The sequence below is a fragment of the Myotis myotis genome, unplaced genomic scaffold (assembly GCF_014108235.1).
Source record: "Myotis myotis isolate mMyoMyo1 unplaced genomic scaffold, mMyoMyo1.p scaffold_m19_p_4, whole genome shotgun sequence".
Lineage (NCBI taxonomy): Eukaryota > Metazoa > Chordata > Mammalia > Chiroptera > Vespertilionidae > Myotis > Myotis myotis.
Window position 1 is genome coordinate 119687104 of NW_023416346.1, and position 16225 is coordinate 119703328.

Sequence of the window (16225 nt, forward strand, 5' to 3'; positions counted from 1 at the left end):
CTCTCACATCGATATTTCTCTTTCCCTCTCCCTTCCACTCTCTCTAAAAATCAATGGAAAAAATATCCTCAAGTGAGGATTAAAACCAAATAAAAACATTTTGACAGTGGGAATAATGTAACTGTCCATCCCTTCCAATTTATCCCATTAAACAAAGGATCTAGAAGCATAGCTTTTCTGCAGTTTATAGGGATGTGGCGGGATGCTATCCAAATGTCCAGGGAATATTTAATATCCACTGAGAACTTAAGCTCCACCAAGAAAGGTCTAGAATCAATAGGGGATCCAAGTTTCTGCCCAGCGAGGGTTTCCTTGTTCTGGGCAGAAACTCACAAGGCAGACCAGGAGAGCATGGCCCACCATGAACAGCGCAGGAAGCATATTTACATTGTGTCATAGCAAAGAACACACTGGTAACCAAGGAAAATCCAGATGTAAATGTTTTTCCCATCTGTCCCAATTAAATCATTATAAGAAAATATTTACAAACAAGTAAGGAGGTTCCAAAACAGGATTTGCAAGGCTCAAAGGTTTACTCTTAGGGATGAAAGCAAAGAAATAAATATTATTTAATTGCACTCGGAGGTTGAGAGTTCAGAGCACTCAAAATGTAAAGTGAAGGCAGGCAGTGAGGAAGGGAGGCCCTGAGAATGGTGGCTGGAGGCGTCCCTTGAACAATGTTAGATCCAGGTTGTTGGCACAAAGCAAATGGGATTAACGTTTAAGTTCATCTATTCTTCCTCTACTCTCTGGTCACACAACCCCTCTCAGAAGTAAGGAATGCATCTATTTTTAAAAGCTCTAGAGAGAACGACTCTACAACTTTCTTTGGCAATTCAATATTATATTTAGCACTTTACACTCAAGAAACATCCCCTCATACCTAACCTCAAAATTTTCACACTCTACTTCTTACACCTCTCTCTCTGATGCTCTTCACAGTGGGGGTAAAGAACAGCTGGGTACCATCTTTTATGTGATCCATAGGAGTTAAATATATATACATATATATATGAAATCTACTAGTTTTGTAGTTTAATCCTTTGATACGACCTCAATATATATAGTTGTTTTATGCTGTTCTATATAAAGCTCAATAGTCTAGTGACTTTGAAAGGCCAAAATATATTCAAAATAACTGTGTTACTCCTCAAGAGTAATGACCCACTAAGAATTTCTGTATTTACCAGTTTCTGTAATAACTAAAACATTTGTTAAATGAAACCACAGCTTATAAAATTCATCATTCAAATACAGAGAAAAATATTTTTTAAAGTCACTAAATTCTTAAAATGTTACTTTTTAAAAATATATTTGTATTGATCTCAGAGAGGGAGACGGAGAGAGAGATAGAAACATCAACGATGAACGAGAATCATTGATCGGCTGCCTCCTGCAAGCCCCCCACTGGGGATCAAGCCCGCAACTCGGACATGTTCCCTTGACCGGAATCGAACCTGGGACCCCCCAGTCCACAGGCCGACACTCTATCCACTGAGCCAAACCAGCTAGGGCTTAAAATGTTACTTTTTTTAAAAAGCCACAAAATTCTTAAGTCCGCTAGTGGTGGGAGAATTATTCAGACAAAAGCCTCCAAAACATCCCTAGCCAGTTTTGCTCAATGGATAGAGCTGCGGCCTACAGACTGAAGGGTCCCAGGTTTGATTCCGGTCAAGGGCACGTACCTTGGTTGCAGGCGCCCCCTCCCCCCACCGGGCCAGGTCCTGGTCAGGGTACCTGCAGGAGGCAACTGATCAATGTGTTTCTCTCACATTGATGTTTCTCTCTGTTTTTCCCTCTCTCTTACGCTTCCTAAAAATCAACAGAAAAATATCCTAGGGTGAGGATTAAAAAAAGAACCTCTAAAACAAAGACAAGCGTTAACACCAATGAGAATAAGAGTGGCAGAGAAGAAAAGTGTTTCAGACAGTTGAATGAGGTCTCCCAGGAGTCTAGATTTAGGCTTCTTTGGCCTAGCAGAGTTAAGAGAGATTCTAAGATTGAAGATCAAGATGAAATTAAAGATGAAACTCTATGTCTAAATTAAGGATGAAACTTTACTATCTAATACATATGCCATGCACATTTTAAATATTCAGAATACTAAAATGAAAAATAGTTACAAATACATCACTAAGAAATATTAAAACTATAATTAGAGAGAACCAGTTAAAAACACTGGGGGCCCTTGGCCGGTATGGGTCAGTTGGTTGGGCATAATCCCTTGCACCAAGTCTGCCAGTTCCATTCCCAGTCAGGGTACATGCCTGGGTTGCAGGCTAGGTTCCTGGTGGGGAATGTGCAGGAGGCAATCGATCAACGTTTCACTCTCACATCGATGTTTTTCTTTCTCCTTCTCCTTTCCTCCCTCTCAAAAAATCAATCAAAGTAGTTAAAAGAAAAAAAAACATGGGAAAAATGGGAATAAATTGACGAAAGATGGAGTGTGAAAACAATGTGATGTCCCAAGTATTGCCCTAAATATCTTTACATAGCCTCATCAACTATATATATTGAGGTCATAGCAAAGGGCCATAACTGCACCTTACTCTAACTCTCTATGTACCTCAATAAAAATAAAGAAACAAAAAAAGTAGAGCTTGGCCTGCAAAACTCCCTCTGTCCAATTCCTGAAGATGATTTTTATTGGATTAGCTAATATATAAACTATTCCTGCATGTAAAGTTATCAAGTGATGTAACATTGCAATCTTTTTAAAACTTACCCTTGAGAATTCCAGCCACCTATACTGAAAGCGCCTGCTAAGGTTTGGAATTCTGGAATAAACCATCCTCCACACCAAATAGTTGGCAATGGTCCTGTTAACAGAGAGATGCACATTTATTATATTTAGGTTGCTATCTGATGCTCTGCAAAACACCTTAGGGAAAACTGTTGGCAAAGCCCCTTGGAGGAATCTCTTGCTTATTAAAAAAAAAAAGCTGCAGAACTTTCACTTGAAAAATGACATAAGATGATACAATGTCAATACACTTAACCAAAATTGGCTTGCTTTTCACCAACTACTACAGATAGATGAAATGAATATTCCATCTCCAGGCCTCATTTGTGAACATTTTGCTTTCCCTCTCAGGGCATGGAGTCCACTGTTGCCCAGTGTTTCATGTCTAGAAATTGTCCACACTCACACCTTTGAATTATTAGGCGACTTGATAAAAATGCAGATGAATTCTTATCTTTGGAACAAACAGCAATATATTGGCTAATACCAATTATCTAGATTTGCACCCTGGTTCTATGCTTACTAGATATGTGAGCTTGGGCAAGTCACTTAACCTTGCTGATGTTATCATCCTTTGTCATACAATGGGGATGACTCCTACCTTACACGGTTATTGTGAGGTTAATATAAATTAAGAACATACTTGGAAAATTATAAATTCCAGATTTCTGTTGTTGTTATTCACTTCCAAACATATAAACAAACCCAAATGCTCATGTAATACTCATAATACATATCTTAAAAATCCATTACACTCTATCAAGTGTTGCCTTTTTCCATAAGCAAAAGATGCCTTGACCTCAGAGGATGTGTGGCCTGAGTTAACTTCTAACTCAACAGTGATGATGAATTTTTAATGACCCATCTCCTCCCAGCTGTGCCATTATCACAGTGACTAATAACACACATTCCTGAGACAGCTCTTGAGTCAGACAGTCATGTGAGAGCAGTGTGACATGATGATGATAACTGGGCCATCAAGAACAACCCACATTTGTACTAGATTTACGGGGGTGATTGCTTTGTAAGTTATATAAATGTCTAATCACTATGCTGAATATCTGAAACTAATATAATATTGTATGTCAACTGCAATTGAAATATTAAAAAATATTTTTTAAAAAGAACGCTCTCATTTGCCTGGCACTCTAACCCAGTAAACGTGCACTCCTAGCAATAAAGTATTTTTTCAGCATATATAGCCAATATATGTGTAGTTATTTTCATTTACATAGAGATAAGCTATTGGACTAAGATATTACAAATGTTTTTGACAAATGCAGAAATAGAAATTTTGAAAGTTAAAGTGAAATAAAGATATTTTCAAAAATCATTAGTTCTTCAAATACCATTAGTTAATCCTTCCAGACACATTATCCATATAGGATTAGGATAATACAATGACAGTGGCTGTAAATCCCTATTTCATATAGTCTTCTTGGGTATTTCAAAACATTTTGGACCATAGCCTTGTCATATCTGGTTAGACCACCCCTGTTTTTAGCTTGTCATCTGGCTAACCAAGATGACAAACTTGAGTAGAAAAAGAGGCGCTTCTGCCATTTTCTTGCCACTCACTTGTGCTTACTTTACTAGTAGTGGCTTCAATTCCTGTTTCTCCGCAAGAATTTTTAAAGTCATTTGTCCATTTGGGGGAGGGGAATAAACTAGATAATACAATTTATAAACCTACATATATATATATAAATAGTTTGAAATTATTTTCCATATATGTAATAAAAACAAACTACTGCGGGTGACACTACCCCCACGCCCTGTGTGTGCCATACCGATCAAATGCAGAGTTTATGGCCACCTATATAGAATATAAAACCTAATTATTTTTTTCAAAAAACATAGGCATATACAAGTTTTCAGATTTTCTCTTGAATTCAGTGGTTATTATTGGGATATGTGCACTCCTTCTCAGAAGCCCCTGTTCCTATCAGTAAAGTCTAGCCCTTATTCATGCTCTGAGGCTACTACAATATATATGTAGTTTTAGATCATTCCCTTGGATCTTTTCAGTTCACATCCCTACTCCTGAGCAAGACAAGAAGTACTCACTGAGCATTTACTGCTGCCCAAGTATTGTTCCAGATGCCATGAGGAATGTAAAGAAATAGGAATCCAGGGCCTACATTCAGAGAACTTAGAGTCTAGTTGGGGGACACAGGACTTCAGATTTCAGCTTGTTCATATAATCAGGTTTCTGAATTGAAGGCACACACAATAAGAACATATGAGATTCTCCTTTCACTCAATCAGCACATTCTGGGCACCTAGATATGTACTAATAGTTCTAGGTACTGGGGAGATGGAAAGGCAAGAAAGATATAGTCATTGATCTCTTGAAGCTTTTAGCTGAGCAGGGGAAATGAGGCAAGCACATCAAGAATGTTTTGGCAGCCCTAACCAGTTTGGCTCAGGGGATAGAGCATCGGCCTGCGGACTGAAGGGTCCTAGGTTCGAATCCAATCGGGGGCACGTACCTTAGTTGCGGGCATATCCCCAGTGGGGGGTGTGCAGGAGGCAGCTGATCGATGTTTCTCTCTCATCAATGTTTCTAACTCTCTATCCCTCTCCCCTCCTCTCTGTAAAAAAACAATAAAATATATTTTAAAAAATGCTTTGGCAGACACTGGCACCCAAAAGTATGTGCCAGACACTTCATAGCTCAAACTGAGGGATGAGAGTAAGCATCATGAGAGGGACAGGGCCTGGGCTGTGCCCAAAGGCTGGAAGGCTCAGGGGTGTGAAGCAAGAACATGAACTGTAGACAAGCTAAATAATGTAGGAATAGCTTGTTTGGAGGGGATGGTGAGCAGGGTCTTCACTCTCGGAGGCAAAAGGCCAGCTGCAGTAAGGGAGACACAGGCAACAATCAGGGTCCAGGGTAGAAAATGTCAATGGGGCAGAGCCTGACCCTAACACAAAGTCTGTATGTTCTTCAATCTTAGAATACTGCTTGTTGGGTGTGACAGCTATGCTGGATCCATAGGTACAGATTAGAAGGTCCCTGGCCAGCAGATATCCTATGTGAATTCAAAAAATATTCCCTCAAGGGAGCAGTGATAAGCCAGATTAACTAGGGACACTGTTAGGAGGGGCCTGATGGCAGTAGAAAAGACATGGTGGTAGAAGCATACTGAAGATTTAGAAGTGTGGGCCTTTCCAGCTCCCTTGAAATCATATGGCATTTTCTAGAATCCCCACAGCAATTGCTATAGAAGAGATATTATTGTACCCATTTTACATACAAGGAAACTTGAGGCCTAGAACCATTTAAGTAACTCCTCATTATTATATAGTCAGTGGGTCTCCAACTTAGTAAAATCACCTGGGGAGTTTCAAAGGTCCAGATGTTCAGGCCCCTCCACACCAATTACATCAAAATCTCTAGGGTGCGCCGAAGCCGGTTTGGCTCAGTGGATAGAGCGTCGGCCTGCAGACTGAAAGGTCCCAGGTTCGATTCTGGTCAAGGGCATGTACCTGGGTTGCGGGCATATCCCCAGTGGGAGATGTGCAGGAAGCAGCTGATCGATGTTTCTCTCTCATCAATGTTTCTAACTCTCTAGCTCTCTCCCTTCCTCTCTGTAAAAAATCAATAAAATATATTTAAAAAAAAAAAATCTCTAGGGTGGAACCCAACATAAATAGAACTGGTGTAATAAACGATGGAGGCTTGACCAGACTTGGGTGTGTCTAACTCTAAGCCTGTGTGCTTTTCCCCATGCTACACCGTGATGCATGAATGCCTGTAATTCAGAAAAAAATTCTAGACCAAATCACGGAGACCCCAAAATACTCTGACAAAGGCACTTAAGCAGAAATCTGTAGGTATGAAGAAAGAACAGTGTGTGAGGAAAAGCCAGGAGATGGAATGCAGGAAGCTCGCACAGTAAGACAATGGTGCTGATGAGCTGCTCCAGTGTGTGATAAATACACTGACAGAACTCGGGGAGCACACAGCTGCAGAGTGCTAATATTACCAAGCCAGGAGCAGATCTGACCATAATGACTGAATTACTGCCACCTAATGCTCAGATACACCAAGAAAAAAAAATTAGACTCAGCAACAGCACTTGAAAATAGCAAATAATATCTTTGTTTTTTCCAAAAAGCATTTTCAGCAGTATGGTGCTTTCCCCAAATGACAAGAAATAAAGTAGAGAAAAGCAAAACACCTCAGGAGAGAACCCACCACTAACAGAGCAACAGGAAAGCATTTCCCAAAGCCTCTGACCAGGAAGATGTTTTTAAAGAAGCTTCTGCTGCCCTTTGTTCTCAACTGACATCAGTGGCAACTAACATTTGTATTTCATTTCAAAGATCATAAAGTATCTTTTATTAAAAATATATATTTTATTGATTTTTCACAGAGCGGAAGGGAGAGGGATAGAGAGTTAGAAACATCAATGAGAGAGGAACATCGATCAGCTGCCTCCTGCACACCCCCCACTGGGGATGTGCCCGCAACCAAGGTACATGCCCTTGGCCGGAATCGAACCTGGGACCTTTCAGTCCGCAGGCCGACGCTCTACCCACCGAGCCAAACCGGTTAAAGCAAAGTACCTTTTTTGATCCTCATTATCGATGTTATGGGGTGGTTATTATTATTATCTCCATTTTCAGATGAAGAAAACAAAGGTCAAAGGTCAAGGGACTTCCAAGGATGTGTCAAATCTGGGACTAACATTTGGTCCTCAGATTCCAGAGCTTGCATTTGCTCCTCTCAGTCATACTCCCTAAGGTGAACCAGTTTCTTCTCAAAGGTTCTCAAAGCCAAAGAAATCTCCCTAAATCCTAGAGGCTGCTCAGAGGTATGCCTAAGGCTGTGATTCCCAAGTTGTGTCCCTAGCCCAGCAACTTCAGCATCACCTGAGAACTTGTTAGAAAATTCCTGGGCCTGCCCCAGAGCAACTGAATCAGAAACTGTGGGGTGGGGCTCAGCAGTATGTTTTAACAAGCCCTCTGGGGGTATTCTGATGATTGTCAGGTTTGAGAACCACTGATCTAGGAAAACTCCATCTCCTCGTCTTTCTGCACACACAGCTAAACTAGGACTTTCTAAATCCCAGATTCTGTATTCCTAACAAGCTCTCAGGCGAGGCCAATATTGCTCTCCATGGGCCATACTTTGAACAGCGAGGCCCTAGATCACCATCAGCATTGCTGAACCCTATAAGAGGTCCACAGAACAGCACATTTTCCAGGTAAGCCTCTAGAACAGTGGTTCTCAACCTTCTGGCCCTTTAAATACAGTTCCTCATGTTGTGACCCAACCATAAAATTATTTTTATTGCTACTTCATAACTGTAATGTTGCTACTGTTATGAATCGTAATGTAAATATCTGATATGCAGGATGGTCTTAGGCGACCCCTGTGAAAGGGTCATTTGACCGCCAAAGGGGTCGCGACCCGCAGATTGAGAACCGCTGCTCTAGGAGCACCTGTGCAACAAGAGTCATCTCACTTTAATGTACACCGTGCATGCTTTATATGAAAATAAAATTGAGGACAGAAAAGATCACAGAGGCTTGGCAAAAGCTCCCAGAGTCTGCTTTAGGCCAGGCTGCTAAAGTACGGGTTGCGCACGCACACACACACACACACAGAAGATCCCAAGTCAAATTTCTCTGACCTCATCTTTCCTCAGCCTCCCCCTCCCATTCTTGCTCCTCAGACCAAATAAGATGGAATCTAAGACAGCCTCAAGTCAGGAGTGGGTGGAAGAACTGAAGGGAGGCAGAAGGGGATGGAAGTCTGCAGCACCCATCACCCAGTGATGTGCTAGACCCCTGGTCGGCAAACTGCGGCTCGTGAGCCACGTGCAGCTCTTTGGCCCCTTGAGTGTGGCTCTTCCTAAGCCTTAGGAGTACCCTAATTAAGTTAATAACAATGTACCTACCTATATAGTGTAAGTTTAAAAAATTTGGCTCTTAAAAGAAATTTCAATCGTTGTACTGTTGATATTTGGCTCTGTTGACTAATGAGTTTGCCGACCACTGTGCTAGACAACTGGCTTGCCAAGAAAAACTTGATCTGTAGCATTTGCCGATTTCCAGGTTGTAACTATTCCCAAGCCAGGAACAGATCTGACTATAATGACTGAATTACTGCCACCTAATGCTCAGACACATCAAAAATTAGAGTTGATTTCAAACTATGCATGTGATCTCACTCCACATGGAGTTGGAAAGACATGCCCGTTACTTGAGGGACCCAGCACATCACTGCATCTTCACGCCCCCTTTCCACCTTGAACTCCAACTCCGTTTCCCTATAGGCAGCCTCCATGTCAAGCCCTCAAATGGCCCTGCCCTGGCCACCTACTTCCTTGTCCCTCAAGGGCCAACACAATTTCTAGAACAACCTCTGGGGGATCTCACTGCTCTAGTTTTGAACCAACTTTCAGAGTCAGTGCCTCTGTCCCCAAAGCCATTCAGTCAGAAAGAGAGGCCTATTCTCACCAGGCTGGCAGGAGACATGATATAAGAGGATAAGAAGCAGTCAAGAAGTGAGCAGCTAATACCAACCCAAGATGGTTTGGTAATCCTGAAAATTAAAGGAGAGTTGTCTGTCTCCAAACTAACAGGGAAGTGTCTGAAAGGTGTCTCATTTCCATACAGAGACATGTATGGGAAATAGACAGGACATAGAAATGAGGGTCACCGAGTTTAGAATCTCAGCTCTGCTCCCTCTAATAGGTGTGTCCTTAGGCAGGTCACTTAACCTCAGCTTCCTCATCTGTAAAACGGAAACAATATAGTTATTTTAAGGTAACTGTTAGTCATAATGGTGGTTAACATCATCATGACCCATGTGTGATTTTCACTGGCAGATTCTCAGAACAGAGGCACAGCAGAGACATCCAACTTGAGAAGGATTGTCTGTTTCTTCAAAGGTATCTCCAGGGAAGAGGTGAGAGGATGTTAAAAACCTTTCCTTTATACATCCTGAGCCCAAACCAACCCCTCAAAGCCTCCCCAGCTCTCTGGACTCTTGCTTCGAAGGCAACATGCTAGTTTCATCACTGGACATATGCAACATCCCTTTTCTACTCTCCTCTACCTGGAAAGCTCCTCCTTATTCTCTGCGGTTCTGCTTACATATCACCTCCTGGATAGTGGTGATTGGGGCATCTGGTTAATTTCTAGAAATTTTTATGAAGTATCTACTATGAAAAGCACTGTGTTAGGCCTTGAAGTTACAAAAGCAATTACAGCAGATCCTCAAATAACATTGTCTTGTTACAACCTTGATGAGATGCTATAGGAAGTGAACTCTTATTTATATCAATTAGCCTATGGTGGCCCTACCTGGTTTGGCTCAGTAGATATAGAGCATCGGCCTGCAGACTGAAGGGTCCTGAATTCAATTCCGGTCAAGGGCACTTTCCCAGGTTGTGGGCTCGATCCCCAGTAGGGGGCATGCAGGAGGCAACCAATCAATGACTCTCTCTCATCATTGATGTTTCTATCTCTCTCTCCCTCTCCCTTCCTCTCTGACATCAATAAAAATATTTTTTTAAATCAGCCTATGGTAAAACTGGTTTCATTATATATCATTTCACTTAAAGTCATAGAACCTATGGATGACATTAAGTGAAGACTTATTATACAAGAGTGCCCACCATCAGGTGCTCACTACATCATTTGGGGGCAGGGTGGAACAAACAAGAAAATGTCATTTCAAGAAAATTAGATCATTTATGTGATATTTTGCTCCTGGGCACACAGCTTAACTATACTTCCCAGCTTCTTCTGCGGTTAAATGGGTTATATGACTGTGTTCTGACCAATGAAATAGGGGTAGAAGGGATATGCACCACTTTCAGGCCTGAGCACAAAAACTTCCTTGCAATCTTCTACCCTCTCTCTTTCCCCACCTATCAGCTGAATGGAGAAGATTCCAAACATCCAGAGAAGGGAAGTCACGAGAAGAAGGAGCCTGGATTCCCAAGTCCCTACTTGGAAGAAAGCCATCTTATAGGGACACCCACATTGGACCGTTCCATGAGGCAAGAGTATAATTTTTATTGTGCAAGCCAATGAGAGTTTAGAGGAACTTATTGCAGCAATTGGCATGTCCTGACTAATATGTAACTATGAGAACCCAAGGGGATAGTTCCTGGACTGGAATACAACACAAGTGAGGATCAAATATGATTAGCAGTATAAAAATGCACTGTGATGTGCAAATAAAGTATTAATCTTTTCAATATGTAAAGTGTCTTGAAATCTCATAAGAATATATAGGACACAAGTTGTTTTTGATGCATTGGTTTTTGAGGCGTAAATTATGTGAAAGATGTTTTTTGTCTTTAAAACTGAAGTTTCATAATGTCTAAAGGTTATTTTATATCATGGATATACTATCTGTAGGTAACTTTTCTATCTATATATTCTTCCACTGCTGTTCACTACATTTACATCAAGTTATCACTTTGACAAGAAGCAGATTAAAATCTCCCTCTACTCATGATCTTCTTGGTCCCTTTTGTTATAACAAGTCCTGCAGTTCTAAAGTATAATCATCACCATAGAGATGATTTTTCTAATATAGTAAGCCAAGGCCCAATCTATCATGTTGTTATAAGTTAGGCTTTTATGGAAATAAAATTAATTTCCTAAAGCACCTACTAATTTACAACCAACTCACTAGGTCTGAAGAATACATATATAGCATGGTGAAAACTTCACCTTTCAATGCAAATTACCACCAAAATTTAAAATGTGCCCAATAACTCAATGGCATAGGCGTAGAAAATCATTTGGATCATATTTTATAGTATTTCAGAGCTAGGAAGCACATATGAATAAGTTATTCTAATGTAGTGAATTCGCCCCTCTCCAAAAAAAGTAAGCATAAGACTTTCTTGAGTTGCTTGTTAAAATACAGATTCCTGGGCCTCGCTCCAGATCTACTTTATAGGCTTCTATGGAGGAGGGGCCTTGGAATCTATATTTTTACCACAGGCTGCTGGCATTACTGGTCCATGGAGCACAGTTTGAATAGCAAGGCTCTACCCCACCCAAACAATATTTACCTCTAGATTCAATTTTTGCTTAGAGAATTTTCAAAGAATCACTGCTTATTTCTGGTAGAATCTTAAGTGAATTTATTGTTTCTTCTCCCCCTTCTATGTATGTTTACTGTCCTGCATGCTTTCCTCAAGGAACACATACTGTTTTTTCCATAAGAATATATCATCTTAAAAAGAATACAGCTCTTCAAACGTGTCCTTCCGTAGGTGAGGATGGATGCTGAATTTTATTACTAGGACTTTGGCAGGTGCTTTTTAAAAAAATAATAACCCTTTGCAGCATGCCTTGTATAAGTCCAAATAAGAAAATATGATTTTTTTATCCTGACCTGGCAATTTGCCTTTGTCTTTGTAAACTAGTTGACCTTTCTGTGCTTCATTTTCTGTAGTGAAATCTGAATGGCTTCATAAAGATGTAAAATTACCTTTCCCAGGCATTTTTTGGGTTTCCTTATTTTGTAGTGCTAAAGTAGCACCTCAACAAATCCTAATATATTCTTTTTTTTAATATATTTTATTGATTTTTTACAGAGAGGAAGGGAGAGGGAGAGTTAGAAACATCGATGAGAGAGAAACATCGATCAGCTGCCTCCTGCACACCCCCTAACTGGGGATGTGCCTGCAACCAAGGTACATGCCCTTGACTGGAATCGAACCTGGGACCCCTTAGTCCGCAGGCCGATGCTCTATCCACTGAGCCAAACCAGGTAGAGCCTAAAATATTCTTTCTAAAAAGAAAAACCTGACAGTTCCTGAAATTCTTTCATCAGTGCAATTTTTCTACAGCTCTCAGAGTGATCTTACGTCTTTTCAATATAGGTACCTTGGTTTATTGCCACAAAGTGACTTATTGGCTAAAAAGAAACAAGGGGGCGAAAGCAGCAATAGACTAAGAATTAACTGGGGGGAGAGAAGATGTTCATATGGAAGTCTCAGAAAACATTATTATATGACTAGTTCACAAAACTAACAAATAATTTAGGTTTTCAGAGAGAAAATATGGAGAAATACTGGAAATAAGGAGCAAAAACATTGTGTATGTGCTGTCATTGCAGCAAGTAAATCACAGCAGACAATGGTTTTGGCCAATTTGTCACAAAGGTCACCGTGATTTCCCCCAAGACTCTTTTGATGCAACTTTCATTAAAAACAGTTTTCAAAGGATGTGAGAGGTAAGGCCTTAACATTTACAAGGAAAAACAAAAGTCACAGTAAAATACACAAGGAAACTCTTACTTCTTCCTCTCAGAGCCTAATATCCTAAACAGATCCTTAAAGTACTGCGGGACACGAACCACCACGTTCTCTGAAGGGCCGATGTCCTTCAGGTCAGGGTAGAGTCTGGTATCGATGACCTTCTTGATATAACCCAGCCAGTCAAACTGAGGAGTAAGAGAAAAAAAAAACAGAGTGAAGTACCTCTTGCTAGGCAGCAAGCAAGGCAAATATCATCGGTTTAACAGAATCCATTGCTTGTGATTTCAAACCAAATAATTAAAAATGCAACTGCTCAAATTTAGAAAATAAATGCCCAGTCACTGCCACCCAGACCTACTACTTGCATCATAAATGGAACATGTGTTCTATACCATCCGCATATGGACAACACATACACTCACCTAGTAATACCCACACTCACTCTGCTGGTCCCTCCAGTACTCTCTGCCCCTCCCTCCTCAACTCTCCTCTCCTTCATTTCCTCTCTCCCCCTCCTTACTCCCTTCTCCGTTCTATGCTCCCTTTCTCTCCTCCTTCTCTCCTCCCTTTCCCCCCTGTACTCTCCCTTACTCACTGTCACATCCACAAAGACACAAATGCCCCAGGACATTACCGGTCTTCCTTCTGACACAACCTTTCTTGCATAGGGGAAACAAGCAGCAACAAAATGTAACATATCCCCTCTTCAGAGCATCACTATCATGCTGTTTGAATTGGTCCCTCCCTTGCTTGCTTCCACTATCGAAATGAAAAACCAGCTACTCACAGGCCCAGCCATTCCTGTAGGTAGGGATGGCCACATACATGCCCCAATTCTACTCAATAAGAAATAAAAGGAAGCCACCTGGAAATAGTCTAGAAAGGTTTTGGTTTTTCCTGGTAAAAGAATTAGATATGGCCATCACTGTCCCTTCCCCCTTCTTCCTGCCCTGATGGCAGATGTGATATATGGACCTGTGGTAGCCACCTTGCATGCCTGAATCATCCAACATGAAGTCAAAAAGCCAATACACTAAAGAGAATAAAGTGGAAAGAAAGAATCTGGGCCTTTGACAACATTGCTAAGCAGCTAAACCAACACCAGTAGCCGCCTATGTCTGAACTTCTGTCATGTAGCAAAATGAGCTGTCAGTTTTTAAGCCACCTTGGAAAGGTTTTCTGTCCCAAGAGCAGAAAGCATCTTGATGCACAGAAAAGGGATAGTGTATGTGATAATGGACAAAGATGATGATAATCAAAAAGACTGGTGGTAGGTTTGACAAGGCAAAAATTTACACACAGATGAAATGCAATCACTGGTAAACTAACCAGTTAAAATAAAATCCCCTGGATTGTTTTCACCAACCTGGGGAATCATAGCACTCAGTTGGGAAATGTTCATTTTGTTGTACATGGCCTCGCTGGTTCGGTTTTCATGTGGAATCATTATCTGTTGAAAGGAGACTTTGGTTATTTTTTCAAAGCAACAGTTTCTTACTGCATGACACCTTCTACATGTGCGCAAACATCTGCAGAGTATCATACGGTTTTTCAAGATTTTGGTGTGGTGCTGAACTTGGGAGAGAAAAACAAAAGACATCACTTCAGGCAAGATTTAGAAATAAAAAGAAACTTCCTGTCCTGTTCACTGGGAAACATTGTCCTCAGTACAAATATAACTACCCAGAATCCCTTCCTCACCTACAATGTGGATGGACAAAATCTATTATTGGCCCAGTTTTGACATCAAAGTCAATTGAGACAAACACCTTACCTTCACCTGTGGTGTCCAGATAATGAGCTCAGTGTGTCAGGAGCCACAGACCATCCTTCATCCCTAGGGCCACATTTTCACTGAAGAACACTCGACGATCTGGACACCACTGCCTCCTGTAATCATTCTGTCAACAGCTCATTCCCTCGCTTCCCTTCGTCCCTCTGGTTTCCCTGGCTTTGAGATTCCCCTGGCCCCACTGCTGGTCTCACCATCCTGATACACATTTCCAAGTCAGCATCTCCAGCCCTGACCCTTCACACTCTTTCCATTCCCAATATGCATGCCCTTGCCATTTTGCCACCACCAAAAAAAACTGAAGCTTCTAGCCTTTGCCATGTTTAATCTAATCAAAGAAGAGCCGCAATGATCACCTTCCTCATGGGCCATCCTAATCACATCCATGAACAGGCAGTCGCTCCCTATACCCACCCATGAGTCACATCATCTGGTTCCCTTGCATTAAACTTGCCACTTACCACCTCCACAGGACTCTCCTACTCTTACACCCCCATTCACAACCACCACGCCCAGGGTTGGAACTATGATTCCAGACTGCCTAGATTCATTTCCTCTGTCAAATCTTGCCATTAAACTCCATTTGCCTCCAATCACAGGGGCCACTCCATCACTAAGACCTGCCCTGGTGCACACACCTCTATCTGGGATTGGTCAAATGCACACTTCCATGGCTGTATTTAAAATGACTTATTTGTGCTGGACTAAGCTGTCCTGCCACCCGAGGGAAGCTTCAGAAGTTTCCCTAGAACTCTATTTCCCACTAATTTTGAATGTCCTCAGTGACCTGGGGTGTAAGAGACAGAAGTGCGCACTACTAGTATGCCAAAAATCATGTGCCATGGATGTTTCAAGGCAAAGACACAGAGGGCTGAGTGGTAGACATCTGACCCCTCTTTTCTAAATGATTCAGTGCCCTTAGCTTCCCCCTGTCACCCTCCACAGGAGAGACTTCATGTGTCTCACAAACATCTTCGAGGTTTTGTTTGAATCATTGCCTCAGACTGTCCACTCCTCCCTCTACTCAGGCTTGCAGCCCCAGGTTGGAGCCCTTTGGCCTCAAAGCTGTTTTGAGCACTCTGCTAGCTTTCTCCCCATCCCATGGATTTGTCACTTCATTTAGCCTCTTGACAATTCCCAGTCTTGCCTCAGCCCAGCTGTTTTTAGTTCCCTTTTTGGTCTAAATCCCTGGCTCAGAACAAGGCCTTCCCTGATGTATCAGAGCTTCAGTCCAAATTAGAGCTCTGGGTCTCCTATTTGCCTAGGAAGGGAATCCAGACAGCCTTTAGGCATGGCTTAGAGGCACAGTCTTTGACTCCAGAACATCTGCAGTGACCTTCATCACACAGTCTTCAAAGGTGACATGCAGGAATGGACTTTTTGTGCTGCAAGTAGAAGTTTGGAGAGAGGTCCACACATACATCACTGCTGCTGAGAGAAAGA

The 16225-nt window shown here is 41.5% G+C and overlaps 1 protein-coding gene across 1 annotated transcript in view; it reads right to left on the reverse strand.

Moving 5' to 3' along the window:
• Nucleotides 1–16225, reverse strand: part of PHEX (phosphate regulating endopeptidase homolog X-linked) — a 200880-nt gene that overhangs the window by 135272 nt on the left and 49383 nt on the right. The window contains exons 8-10 of the mRNA XM_036305892.1: nucleotides 14357–14440; nucleotides 13030–13175; nucleotides 2726–2819 (exon numbers count right to left, since the gene is read on the reverse strand). Of these exons, the coding sequence (XP_036161785.1) occupies nucleotides 2726–2819; nucleotides 13030–13175; nucleotides 14357–14440 (324 nt within the window). The remainder of the gene's footprint in view (nucleotides 1–2725; nucleotides 2820–13029; nucleotides 13176–14356; nucleotides 14441–16225) is intronic.